Source organism: Scardinius erythrophthalmus (assembly GCF_964197995.2).
Source record: "Scardinius erythrophthalmus genome assembly, chromosome: 18".
Taxonomy (NCBI): domain Eukaryota; kingdom Metazoa; phylum Chordata; class Actinopteri; order Cypriniformes; family Leuciscidae; genus Scardinius; species Scardinius erythrophthalmus.
In genome coordinates, this window is record NC_138238.1 from 33102321 (window position 1) to 33116763 (window position 14443).

The window sequence follows — 14443 nt, forward strand, 5'->3', positions numbered from 1 at the left end:
GCATAGAGACTTATAGTTATCTTGTTGGTTAAGGGTGAATACATTTTGTATAATTTTAAAATCATTTTAGGGTGAACTTTAATTTTAAAGGACCGTTTTGGGTGCAAAGCTTCTTTTTTTTTATGTTACATAAGTGGAGCTATAAAATCATAGTTTAAAATACGCTTCTGGAGTGTATACTATGGTTCCTTTAAGATGTGAAAGGAGGCAGATGATCCCGGTAACACGTGTCACGGCTGTATTGTCATCATCAACCGGTTCGGACTGGAACTGCGTCGCACATACATAAAGATGCACGTGGCATGTGTTTACAATTTATTCTACTGTAAGAATTCAAATTAAACTTGTCAAATTAAGCAAATTCCATGAACGCAGACTATATACATTGTCCATGTAACAGGAAAACTAACGTAACCCATTCTACCTTCGGTGTCACACAGCGGATGCTTCCTGTAAATATATAATGGTGTTTATCATTTCAACAGTGGCGAAAAGTAATCGTTTAAGTGTTAACGGGAATTGGTCAATGTCGGGTTGACTGCAGCCGTGCTGTGTTTATTGTCACTGAATAAGAAAGGAAGTTAGAGCATCGAAATGTGAAGCTGTGCCAGCGAGAACAGCTTCAAACCGGTTTAAACGCCTGGCAACAAAAGCTGGAGCTCTTGCAGAACACACCGCACAATGATGAAGACAGACCGGGATGTTGCAGACCAACACATCCACAATCATTCACAGCGGTCATCTCGCATTATGACACAATGATATGATATGACATTTAAAATCATAACACCGGATTGTCCAAAGAGCCAGTTCAACATCCTGAGCTGAATTTACCACGGAAATCATCATCGTTTCGCGGTTGGGGTCAGTGTTGCCAGATTGGAACGGTGATTTCCAGCCCAAAAGCTCACCAAAACCCGCCCACTACAAGAAAAAACCGCCCAAAATTTTACTGCCAAAATAATATGATATAATTTCATTACCATGTCATTCAAGGTTGATAAGCACAATTTGTATCTCCTTAAAACAAATAACAATGATAAAAAAAAAAAAAAAAAAAAAAAAAAAACCAGGAAAACAGATCAAAACGGCAATAATTAAGGAGAATTAGCCAATATGACTAAAATGTCCAGATGGACACTGTCAAAACGGCAATCAAGAAATGAACCGATGACTTTAACCCTAGGAAAGTACACAATGCAGAACATAACGCAGAATTTAGCAGTCAAAACTGATTCATCGTTGATTCAAACCTTTTTCAGCAGGTGTCAGGGGCGAGTATAGTGCAGTCTGGACGGTGTAAAGTTGACGATGTCTGGTACAGTTAGGCTAGTGTGCACATGACCATGGACATAACTGTGCTCTCCTCTCAGAGTTATAGTCACCATCGATATCTCCCACCACGTGTACATTTTTAGAGTTGCTCACTATCTCACTCTTTACTGTGTACATACAACTTAGTAGAGGCATTAGCCATCACTTGAATATACAGCTACAACTTATCGCGCTCAATCGCATCTGCCTGCTGATCGCTGATTGGCTAAAAGTGCGTGCTCGTCGGTGATGTCAACACCAATGCCAGCTGACTCTGCATGGGCGTGTGTGTACAGTAATGTCATGATGACTGATTTTATGGACTACATGCACACTTTATTTTAGTTTTTTAACCAATTAGACTTTAAAATGTAGATGTTTGAAAACCGCCGAACTGATCCCAAACCAGCCCAAATTTTGTCCACCCGCCCAAACCCTTTTTTACCCGCACAATCAAATTCAAAACCGCCCAATTGGGCGGGAACCCGCCCAATCTGGCAACACTGGTTGGGGTAGGTAAAGCTTTTACTTTCAATCTCTTAGTTAGGCAATGTTTTTAATAGTACTATTCTAATATATTGGATATTCACATCACAAAAAGCAACCTATAGCAAACCTATAGCCTACGTTTTTCATTGTTGTTTTCAGGTTTTTTTACGTTGATAATATTCACAACAGTTTGAATTGTATTTGTGTGAAACTAATAAACAAAAACATAGGCTCAATATTCATAAGTATTACTGTACTGTTCTGTGAGAACTGAACTGAGTTGGACGATGACATCATTTTTTGCAGAATTGCATTATAGATGAAATGAACTCATTTAATTACTGATGATCTTTACAACGGAACTGAATCGACACTGCACTGACTTCAGCTGAACAACAGCCAAATGCATCATTTTCCTGCAATGGCTGTAAAGCTGTTTTGAAACTATCTGTGTATTGTATAAAGCGCTGTATAAATAAAGGTGACTTGACTTGACAAGAGTTCAGGATGAGCGCGGATGAGCGCACAGCTGCAACCGTGCGCGCTCCTGAACTCTGCGCCCGCGCGCTGCTTTTACGCGCATTTCGCACACCTTGTTCTTTGGTGTTGTTCTTTATGTAAGAAGTTAAGTTGAGGTTGAAATGCAAGATATGTTCCTCCACGAATAAAATCAGATAAATTAATAATTGTGCTGCCTGGTAAACCCTTCAATATGGGGAAGATGGCAATATCCGAAATCCTTGTGGGGATTTTATTCGGTCCCCATGACCAACAGCTTATAAATCAAACTAAATTATGTTTTTTGAAAATGTAAAAATGCAGAAAGTTTCCTGTGATGGGAAGGTTTATGGGTAGGGTTAGTGTAAGGGGAAAGAATGTACAGTTTATATACAGTATAAAAATCATGTCTATGGAAAGTCCCCATAACCATGATAACATGTGTGTTTTGTCTGAACGATGTCTTTAAATGTGTTTTTCACCACAGGAACCCAGTGTAAACATGAGCGCAGGGAACACAAAGCAAGCCCCGGACGGTGGATGGGGTTGGGCCATTGTGGTTGCCTCTTTCATGGGTCAGCTCCTGGCCTACGGCTCGCCTCAGTCCGTGGGGGTGCTTTATCCGGAATGGCTGAACACCTTCCAGGATGGCAAAGGCACAACAGCGTGGGTCGGCTCTCTCGTGTCTGGGGTCGGACTCATCGCTAGTAAGTTTTCAACATTCAAACGAGACACTTTATGCTTAATAAATCTACCCTGCATATTGCATCCCCTTTGTTCCGGGTAAATATACCATGGTAAACAAACATAACTAACCACAATGAATCTAATGACTATGCTTTCCAACTCCATATGATCATAATTCAGCTTCAAACTATAAATACTGAGCAATTATTAAATGAAAAGTCTTTGACCTTGTTTTTCATTATGAAACTTGTTTACCAATATAAAACAAAGAGGAGCGTGTCAAATCAATAGGGCTACAATTGTGACTAATGATTTTCGGTTTGTGTCAGTGGGACATTTGATGTCATGTCCTGTGCTTTCATAAGTCAATCAAAATCTGCACTTCAAATCTGCCTAGTTAAATGCCTCGGCTTACATCAGATTTTTTTTAAGCAGTTATTGATTGTATTTCTATTTTGAGTTTCCCATTCTCTAATAAGGTGATGCTTTTGTCCTTTTGCACAGGTCCCATCTGCAGTGCCTGTGTTATGAACTTCGGGGCCAGGCCCGTAACCATCTTCAGCGGGGTCATGGTCTCCGGAGGGCTTATGCTGAGCGCTTTTGCACCCAATGTTCAGTTTCTCATATTTTCCTATGGGATAGTTGTTGGTAAGTATCTCACATTTCAAAGTCTGAATGTGGGCCGATGGACGATATAATGCAAAAAAAGTTGCTAAAATTAAATGCACTTGTTTTTACAATATTTGCTCAAAATGTATTAAAACATTAAAAAGTCGCCATATTTATTGGCATATTAAATCCTATTTTTATACCGATTATATCTATAAATGTATTATTAACTTAAAGGGATAGTTCACCCAAAAATGAAAACCTGTATGACTTTTGTTCATCTTTGGAACACAAATGAAGATCTTTTTGATGAAATCTGAGAGCTTTCTGTCCCTCCATTGACAGCTTCACAAATGACACTTTGACGCTTCAAAAAGTTCATTAAGAGATCGTAAAACTAATCCATATGAATTGAGCGGTTTAGTCCAAATTTTCTGAAGAGACTCGATCGCTTTATATGATGAACAGATTGAATTTAGGCTTTTATTCACATATAAATATTCATCAACTCACACATCAGTTGTGGTAAACGGAAGGTCAAATGTTCCCTTGACGTGCGAGAACCAGTTTCAAAACCAAGCTCTCAGATTTCATCAAAAAGATCTTCATTTGTGCTCTGAAGATGAACAAAAGTCTTAAGGGTTTGGAACGACATGAGGGTGAGTAATTAATGACAGAATTTAAATTTTTGGGTGAACTATCCCTTCAATTATTCTGTAGTTTAGGGGGATATTTAGAGTTTGAGTATGGTCTTGTGCTCAAGCCCCCTTTTCTTGGACAGCAACACAAATCTGTTTGCCTTTATTGTAGTTGATTATAAGATTATAATGAAGATTAAATGAGAGGGTGAACTTTTCTTTAACCTCACACTTCTATTATACAGGACTAGGCTGTGGACTTATTTATGCTGCTACTGTAACCATCACTTGCCAGTATTTTGACAAGAGACGGGGTCTTGCTCTCGGCATTATTACAACAGGTAGGCTAAATACATGATCAGTTGAAAATTATACACTACTAGTCCAATGTTTAGACACACTTGACTAAATTTATGTTTCTTATAATTTTAAAAACATTTTTATCTCAAAGCATGAATATAAATTTCTACACAAAGCTGACATTTTATTAATTTAATTATTTATTTATTACAAATGGATGAGTAGGATCGGATGGGGAAATATGTAGCACATGTGAACTCCTTCAATGCTGTTTTTAAAAGAAGGAATATATAAAAAATAGTTTTCATGACTACTATTTTTCTAAAATGTGTAAAAAGTACTTATTAGGGCTGCATGATTTGGGGGAAAAATCTGCGATTATGATATAAAATGTGAAAAATATTCCAGGTTTGCAGGGCTGCACAATTTGGCCATATATTCTCTATTGTTGATAAGCACTTATCATTACAATGTTGCATTCCCAAATGCAAAGAGCTGCCGTTTTTGTGAATAATAATGAGCTGCTCACATGTAAGAACACAGTGCCCTGCTCTCTAAGATCAAAGTGAACGATAAATGGAGTTATTGTCTCCCAAAAGAAAGAACCTATTCTGAACTGCCTGGAACGAGTCAACTGTAATTTCAGTCTTGCTTCCTGCACGAACCTACAGACGTTTGTGACAAATCAGCATAATGCCAGCCTAGCTTCAGTGGCTGCTCACAAAAAAACATCTACTTTGACCCGCCCTCAAACACTGTAGTTGTAGCTGAGGCCTGGAAGAGTTTGGTTCATGTTGTCTAAAATTCGAGAAGACGCTATTTTCTGAGCTGCGAAAGGAAATCCACTATACATGCACTTCCAAAGGATGAGAACTCAGGCTCGTAAAACCGACGCCATTGTTACTATTAGTGCTGAGGAAGCCTCTGGAGCTGAAATTCAGATATGGTAATGGCCGTTTGGTGTCCGACACACGCTGTAAGCTGTAGACCAATCATAACAGACTGGGCCATCTGACCAATCAGAGCGACGTAGGCTCTCGGAAAGGCGGGGTTTAGACGGGGGTTTTCTCCAGTGTGAAAAGAGGTGATAATGCCATGTTTATTATGAGAAACTGTTTTTTTTTTTTTTACCTAGTTTGCATGTAAACCCATTTTAGAAGGCCTTCAAAACATAATTAGGAAACTCTAACCCTCTGGTGCTCTTCGCATGTCAGTCAAAAATGACACAAAAAAATGTGTTTTTTTTGTCAATGAAATGAATGTAATTTACTATATTTTAGTTTGATAATGTTTTTTATTTAATATTTTGTATTTTTAGGAGATTTTTTTTATACAAAATTATATTTACGCTGTATTTATAATCCATTTATTAACTTTTTGAGCATAGACCTGAAAGTTAAATTTCCAACTTAAACTCATAAATCTTAAATGCTTTAGAGCACAGAAGAATACGATTTTAAAATCGAATTTAAAAAAAAGTAACAGAATTGTTGTTATGTTGTAACAATATATTGTTATGAAAAATGCACAAAGATACTATTTTCAATTTATATATAAAATATATTTTCAAAATCACATTTTACTCTAAAACTGCAAGAAAATCAAAACCATAAATCTAAACAAGTTGTGTTTGAAATTTGAGCTTGATATCTCAAAAAATGTGCTTTCAGTAAGATTTTGTTTGGCTGCAATACCAAAATATTTCACTAGATAAAAATTTCCAATGTGGTCATTTTTGACCGCGAGGAGCACAAGTGTGACTATTTTTTACAGGACCATTTAACCTTTTCGAATCATGTCCACAATTTGTGTGTGTGTGTGTGTGTGTGTGTGTTCACATAGCAAGTGCCAAAACCTTTACCAAATTTCGTACCATTCCAATGAAGTAAAAAAAAGAAAAAAAAGAAACGAAACGTAAATTTTTTTCATTGACCGAAGAGCACCCGAGGGATTAATTAAAACGCAGCCTTTGCAATTTGATAATCGCACTAAGCCATCTCACAATTTCGGTTTTACTTCAATTAATCATGCAGCCATAATACTATAACATCCATATCCAATTAAAGTAAGCCAATTCAGTCTTTCTCATGTTTCCAGGTACAAGTATTGGAGGTTTCCTCTACGCTACAGCACAGAATGAGTTCATTGCACTCTTTGGACTCGACGGCTGCCTTTTGCTAATTGGCTGTTTTGCACTAAACATCATCGCCTGTGCTGGACTCATGAGACCACTGCACCTGCCGGCCTACTACCTGAAACAGAGAGCAGCGCTGGTCGAGAAGGCAGAGGAGAAGGTTCTGGAAAAGAGCCCTGTCGTGGAGGACCCCATCAAGAAAAACCAGTCCGTCAACGTTCTCATCACCGGAGAGACGAAAGAGCCTCCACCGTACGAGAAGAGCCTCCTGAGTTATGTGGCGTTGGTGCGGCTCATAAAGAAGAAACAGAAGGAGTACTTAGAATACTTGAAGTCGACAGGGGAACTGCTTCAGAACAGGGTCTTCTCGGCCATGTGCGTGTCTTTGTTTGCGTATTGCCTGGGTGCGTACACTCCTCTTCTCTTCCTGGAGGATTTGGCCCAGAGCGAGGGTCTGGTCGATGGCATCAGCACCATCCCGCTGGTCTCCATCATGTCCATTGCTGCAGGAGTGGGGAAGCTGTTGCTGGGCATCACGATGGACATCCGCTGGATGAACAGCATCTTTCTGTACAGCTTCACCCTGCTGGGCTCAGGGGTGGCTCTTCTCATTATCCCCGTCACCAAGAACTACACTGGGCTGCAGGTCATCTCAGCGGTGCTGGGCTTCTTTTCTGGAAACTGGTCCGTCGTACCCTACATGACCACTAAGGTTGTGGGAATGGATCGTCTGACTGAGGCATATGGGATCTTGATGTTCTTTGGTGGATTTAGTATAATGCTCGGACCACCTGTCGCAGGTAATTGTTTTTACTTGTTGCCATGATTTTAGTTCAGACGCTATGCAAGCCTTTAAAATGAACTTAATTCACAAATTAATTAGTACGGACCAGAATTTGGCCAAAATCTGAATTCTATATCTGAATTTTTCTTTTCAGTTCATCAGTGGGATTTTGAATTGGAAGTTAACTTCAGTTATTAGCAAATGAATTTGTAAAAATTGAGAAATTGATTAAAGAATCAGCTTCTTTTCAATTCATCAGTGGGAATTGGTCACATAAATCAATTGGAATGACTTGGGGATAAAGATTTATTTGGAATACTTTGGCATAAAATAGACCATTTTGGGACATTATGTGTTTTTCCACTATACTACATAAAATTAAAGTTAATTAATTAAATATATATGAATACATTTACTGTATATAGGTGGGTCAATGACATTCCTTTTTTGCCAGGTTCTATTTGTTTATCCAAAAATACATGAAAATTGCAATTCAAATATGCAATACAACTCTTCTATAATTAAGATGTCTTTAATTTCTGAATTAAAAGATAGGTTCTCTGATTTTCAACCAGCTTTGTATTGTTACGATGTCAGTAGTATATGTAAATTAACTTCTCTGTTATGAAGGACTAAAAATGACAGAACGAAAAATAAATAAATAAATAAATAAAAGTAGAAATAAATAAATAAATGCAGAAATAATAGTAAAATAAATACATTTTGGTAATATAAATGGCTATTTCTGTATTTTTACATGTATTTATTTATTTATTTATGCATTTCTATATGTATTTATTTATGTATTTATATATTTATGTATTTATATATTTATTTATTTATATATTTATATATGTATTTATTTATACATTTATTTATTCCTACATTTATTTATTTCTGTATTTCCACATTTCTACATTTATTTATTTCTGTATTTCCACATTTCTACATTTATTTATTTCTGTATTTCCACATTTCTACATTTATTTATTTCTGTATTTCCACATTATCTACATTTATTTTTCCCTGCGCATGTATGCTAATTGACCAATGGCTAACCACGCCCCCTCCACTCACTCAGTCAACATTCGGTAACAGCAGCTGTCACAGTAGGAGACATTTCACAGGAGGCAATTGATGATTTTTTGGAGACAGAAAGGTTATACATCATCTCGATGTCACCAAAAGGGCCTTAAATATGCATTGGAGGGTTATATTAATAATTTTATTGTTGAGAAGGCCGATAAGCTTCAGCTCCAGAACAAAGATTTACAGTTCACAGTGTAAACGTTATAGTTTGGTGCTATTTCGCTTCAAACGCTCGCTTTATACGCGTGTCCTATTCGCTTTGGATTCAAAATGTTCAAGCATCGAACTAGACGCGGATACGCGCGAATTTGACGCTCTATTCGCGTTTGGTGGGAGCGCAGAATAATGAACAGGCTGCGATGTCAAGATTGCATTGCTGGAATGTGTGTGTGTGTGTGTGTGTGTGTGTGTGTGTCAGAGAGAGGCACGGGCGCGATCGAACAGTGGAAACATAAAAACATACTCCGTCATTTTGTTCATACAGGACATCATTAAAACTGCAAAGTGTTTAGCCTACTTATATTTGTGTAAAACACAACATTGTGCTTTTGTCAAACTGTAAACTCTTGTCAAACTGTAACCTACAACTGTCACCCAAACAAAATCACACACACACGCTGTTTAAAAGCCAAAATGACAAGAAAAACCATAAAAACGAATGAAAACTGATAACTGCAATGCATTGCAGTGGACGAGGAAGCAGAGAATGTCCAAGTGTATTGGGTTAGCTATGCGTACTGTGATTGGCTCATCGCGTTTGGGGGCGTGGCTTAGCCATTGGTCAATTAGCATACATGCGCAGGGAAAAATAAATGTAGAAATGTGGAAATACAGAAATAAATAAATGTAGAAATGTGGAAATACAGAAATAAATAAATGTAGAAATGTGGAAATACAGAAATAATTAAATGTAGGAATAAATAAATATATAAATAAATGCATATATAAATATATAAATAAATAAATACATAAATATATAAATAAATGTATAAATACATAAATAAATACATATAGAAATGCATAAATAAATAAATAAATACATGTAAAAATACAGAAATAGCCATTTATATTACCAAAATGTATTTATTTTTACTATTATTTCTGCATTTATTTATTTATTTATTTATTTTTCGTTCTGTCATTTTTAGTCCTTCATACTCTGTTACCTATTACACAAAGATATGTCTGTTTATTTGTCAGCAAAACATGCATCTAATAACTTATTTTAAAAGAATGATTAAGATGTGTGAAATCACATGTATTTAAGTTGTAAGGAAAATATGATATTGCTTTTACCTTGATGGTTACACCACATGACATTTTAGAGAGCATAATTTTGAAACTTCCGCATTGTAGCTTTTGTGCTATCAAAAATACACGGAGGCAGGATTGCAGTGTCAGAACAACAACCGTTGTGTTTTTTATTGAACTGATGTGTCAGAAAGACACGCATTAACCCACCTCCAAACTCTCATGAACGTCTTCTTAAAGGGGAAATGCCCAATATACATGAGTGAATTATGTCAGCAGATCAGTGATATGTGAGCTTGTATCTGCCCCTACAACATCAAACTTCCGCATTTTTGTATCCCCAACGGACAGTCAGATCAACAGTTGGAGCGGCACCAAAATCAAAGTGCATTATGAATGTTGACGTTCTTGGCAAAAGGGAACGCCACAGCGCTTTTTCTTTGTCATATATATATATATATATATATATCCTTTTAAAAATAATGATTTAGATGTAAATACAGAGTACATTTCTAAAATGCGTTTTAAAAGATTCTTTTCCTTTATTTTGGACCCAGGTGACATTCAAACATTTTTATGATTAGCTGTTTGAATTTGATTCCATATAATTATTCTTTCATAAATGAAAATTATAATGCTACATTCTTGATTTAGTTGTAAATTAATTCTTGATTAAGTTGTAAATGTGCCAAGAGTAAAGAGTCAGCAGGTTTACCTGTGGAGTGAGATCCAGTGTGTAACTCTGCCACTTGTTTGGTTTCTCACTCCAGGCTGGATTTACGACTGGATGCACTCCTACGACCTGGCGTTCTACTTCAGCGGGAGCTTCGTGCTGCTGGGAGGAGCTGGCCTTTTTCTCTCGGCTTTGTCCTGTTGGAACAAGAACCAGGATGAAACCAATACGCCAGACACAGAATACACTAATGACTATGACAAAGTGGCAACAGTGGCCTGAAGCATGAATACAAGATTAACTGCTGTACAGAAGATGAATTCTCACACTGTAATAACAAAAAAGCTGGATGTTTTTACTCAGCATGTTACGCTGAAGAATTCTAGAAAATGAAGAAAGGACCGTGCTTAGACTTGTGGCCTTGTTTTAGAAGGCTCTGGTCCTGCATTCAGAACACTCTTTTAGACTTTCTTTTAGAATTGTTTTGTTTACTGTACGGATCGGAGTAAATAGAGATGGGAGTCTTCAGTACCACGTGTCACCGATTTTAGAGAAACAATGTTTTCAAACATCTCAAGTTTCATGAGATCTCAAGATTTCGTTTTCATTTTTTCTTTCTTTCTATAGACGTACAAGACTTCACTACACTAAACAGCAAATTAATGTCATTTTTGTATTTGATTAATATTCCACAATCTGAAAAACATTCTTCAGTATTTGGACAGGTGATAATCAATGTCTTGTGCTGTACCAAAGTTATGATTGTTGTTGAGTTATTTATTGTGTTTGATTTGTTGCTTTTATGTTTATGCCTTGTTTTTTATGGGAAAAAAAAGTTGGATTTCTTAGTGACAGACTATTGTCTGTAGTTGATTTAAAACCACATGCTATTAAGGAATACGTATCTGTGAAAATGCTGTCAGGTTGTTTTATAGCAGTTTAGCCATCTTTTAATTTCTTTATTTGTATACTTTTTTTAAATACCAGCTCTTATTGACTGTTTTACACGTTTTGCAATAGGCTGTGTATGTTTGTATTTGTACTGCTTTCTTGTTTTGTTTTGTTTTGTTTTATCGTGGAAAGACATTGTTACTTGAAATATGTTTTTAATATTCAAGGAACAGTGAAAAGTGGAATAGGACACATGGGTATATATTTGCTCCACCACTGTAAAAAAACGATTACAGGAATCTTTCTGGTTATGGCACCTTTAGATGTAGTGCCATTATTATTTGTTTCTTTTATTGTTTTATTTGCATTTGTATGTTTTTTATAATTAAAGTATTGATGATATAATTGTTGCTTGCTTTATAGCCAGTTTTCTTTTTTAACAGCCTATTTTTTCAACACTAGTCATGGCCTATTCACGCAAAATGCAAACAATGCCAGACTAGCCTACTGTAAAGATTTGCACTGGGTTTCATTAGACTGCCATGAGAGGTGGCCTTGTCATCTCCATGGAAACAGTAACCATAGTGAATGCAATCAGAGGTCCATTTATCCAGTCACCAGTGTTTGTTTGCCTGCAGGTTTTGATAAAGGTTGTAAAATGATGACACAAATAGTTTTTGATGCTTATATATGTAATCAAATCGAAGCTGTGATAGATATTACTCTGCATAACCTAGAATAGAATATTGTTCAACACAAGTTGAAACCAAACACTAGACTGATTCCCAGATTTATCTACACTGAACAAAATTATAAACACAACACTTTTGTTTTTGCCCCCATTTTTCATGAGCTGAACTCAAAGATCTAAGACTTGTTCTATGTACACAAAAGGCCTATTTCTCTCAAATATTGTTCACAAATCTGTCTAAATTTGTGTAAGTGAGCACTTCTCCTTTGCCGAGATAATCCATCCACCTCACAGGTGTGGCATATCAAGATGCTGATTAGACAGCATGATTATTGCACAGGTGTGCCTTAGGCTGGCCACAATACGTCATTTCACCATGACGTCACAACAATAATAGATGTTCTTCTTGATGGCAAAAGCCGAAGCGTTCCTATCACAACGCTAGTAAATTGCTTGGAAGGGAGACCCACCGTCGGCAGTAGCCTAATCTACATTTCAACAGGTAAGTTGATTAAAAACTAGACGTTGTGGAAATTCAGACATAGTTAACATGATCATTGAGGGACCAATTAACGAATTCAGGAGATAGCAATAAATGAAATGCCTAACCTTGGTCATAGTAGATGTAGCGCTAGTCTACTAAGTTACCATAATTTTTAAATGAGCCTCAGCCTACCATTGAGTAGTTCTTTTAGTGACTGTTGCTGTTTGACTTAGCTGTTTAATATGTTAGGCTATGGTTGATGGTCTATTTCCCAGTTATCTAACTAAAAAGGCTATGATTGTTTTCTGTTGCTCGGATCAGATGGCACAGACATGAGCTTTTGGCGGTGAAATGGATAGCGCACTGTAGCCTAGCACTACTCTGCAAGTTTAGTTTGAGTGAATGCCTAGCTGTGATGATGAAACCAATGTGGTACACACATCAAGTAGCCTACAACTATATTTAGCTTTTTCTATTTATTCCATTGACATTTGATCAGTAGCCTACATGACACTAGAAGTTCTGTCTCTACCTTGTATAATACTTTTACTTCAGGCAGTGACTGGCAATGAGTCTGATCTTCAAAAGAGACCTTAAGTTTACTAATATTAGTCTCAAATTTCCCCAGCTGAAGATAATTATACTCTGCTATTATTTTGTAGATGGATAGTTTTGATAATACACGAAGCAGAGAGTTGAACAGCAAGCAGGATTGGCAGCAGAAAGGTAAACGTTGGATGAATCATATAACTTAGGGGATCATTAAGATTTCCTCTTAGCAGTTTTACCATTGGTTGTTTGCACATTCTTCCAGTCACTCTACAACAGAACCACTTTTTTTGACATTGAACATTTAGGGACCTGACAGAGCAAAGCAGAATAGAGAAGTGACTGCAATGAGAGGGAGCCCAAAGACAGGCAGGAGTATCCAATCCAGACAGAATGAAGGCAGGCAGTTGGCTGCGGGAGAGACAGAAAGTTTTCACATGAAATATGTCTAATCTTTCTGCATATGTTCTTCAGTTGGAAAAATCTGATACCAATAGGTACATTAGTAAACTGAAGCTCTCGTTCGAAGATCAGATTCTGTCTTTGCCAGATCCATACAATCTAGATGATGGCTGGTATGCTGTGCTGATGCTAATAAATTGCCCCCTGTTCAGTATCTTGACCTTTTAACTACCTGATTAACACTCCAGGCCCTTGTACATGTGAGGCTTTGCGAGCCTATAAGTCACTAGAGGCATATAACTATTTTGTTTGTGATCATGTCCAAAACATCAAGAAGCATGATCTATCAGAAACAAGTCCTGTTGCTTTTGTCACTGCCACAGGACAGCGGATCAAAGAAGAATACAAACCCTGGGGTTGTGTTAGTAGAAATGGCTGTATTGTTGCAACCCACTGCACTTGTGCAGCAGGTTTAGGAGAGGCCTGTAGCCACATTGCTGCTCTACTGTTTGCCATTGAAAGCATTACACAAAGCAGAGACAGAACTGAAGTGTCATGAACTGATATCCCATGTCAATGGAAGAAATGTGAAAAGCAAAACATAGCTAGCTGTACTGCTGAAAATCTTGACATGTCACATCCAAAGCATGGTAAGGTATTGAACGGCAGACAGAGGAAAAAAAAGGAAGGAAGTACCAGGGTTATCTGTCCAGGAGCAACAGCAAGCCTTTGCAGAGCTGAGAGAGATCCTGCCCACTGCAGCAGTTTTAGTCAGGGACAGCAGTGACACCGACACCGCTTCAGAATCAGAGGATGCTGTAGACTACCCACAACTCCCATACAGATTAGCGAGACTAACTAATGTTGACAATTGCTCTCCACATGATGATGCCATTCCCACCAAGGCACAGATTGACAATCTGTCTCAAGCAACCTCAACCCAGTCACACCTTTGGAGTG

The 14443-nt window shown here is 37.3% G+C and overlaps 1 protein-coding gene across 1 annotated transcript; it reads left to right on the top strand.

The window, feature by feature from the left end:
* The first annotated feature begins 232 nt into the window (after positions 1 to 232).
* On the top strand, positions 233 to 11767 carry slc16a9b (solute carrier family 16 member 9b). The gene is made up of 6 exons (XM_081392240.1): positions 233 to 864; positions 2789 to 3008; positions 3493 to 3636; positions 4481 to 4576; positions 6633 to 7469; positions 10564 to 11767. Exons 2-6 carry the CDS (start codon positions 2804 to 2806, stop codon positions 10746 to 10748), a joined length of 1467 nt encoding a protein of 488 aa, XP_081248366.1. The 5' UTR covers positions 233 to 864; positions 2789 to 2803; the 3' UTR covers positions 10749 to 11767.
* The last annotated feature ends 2676 nt before the right edge of the window (positions 11768 to 14443 follow it).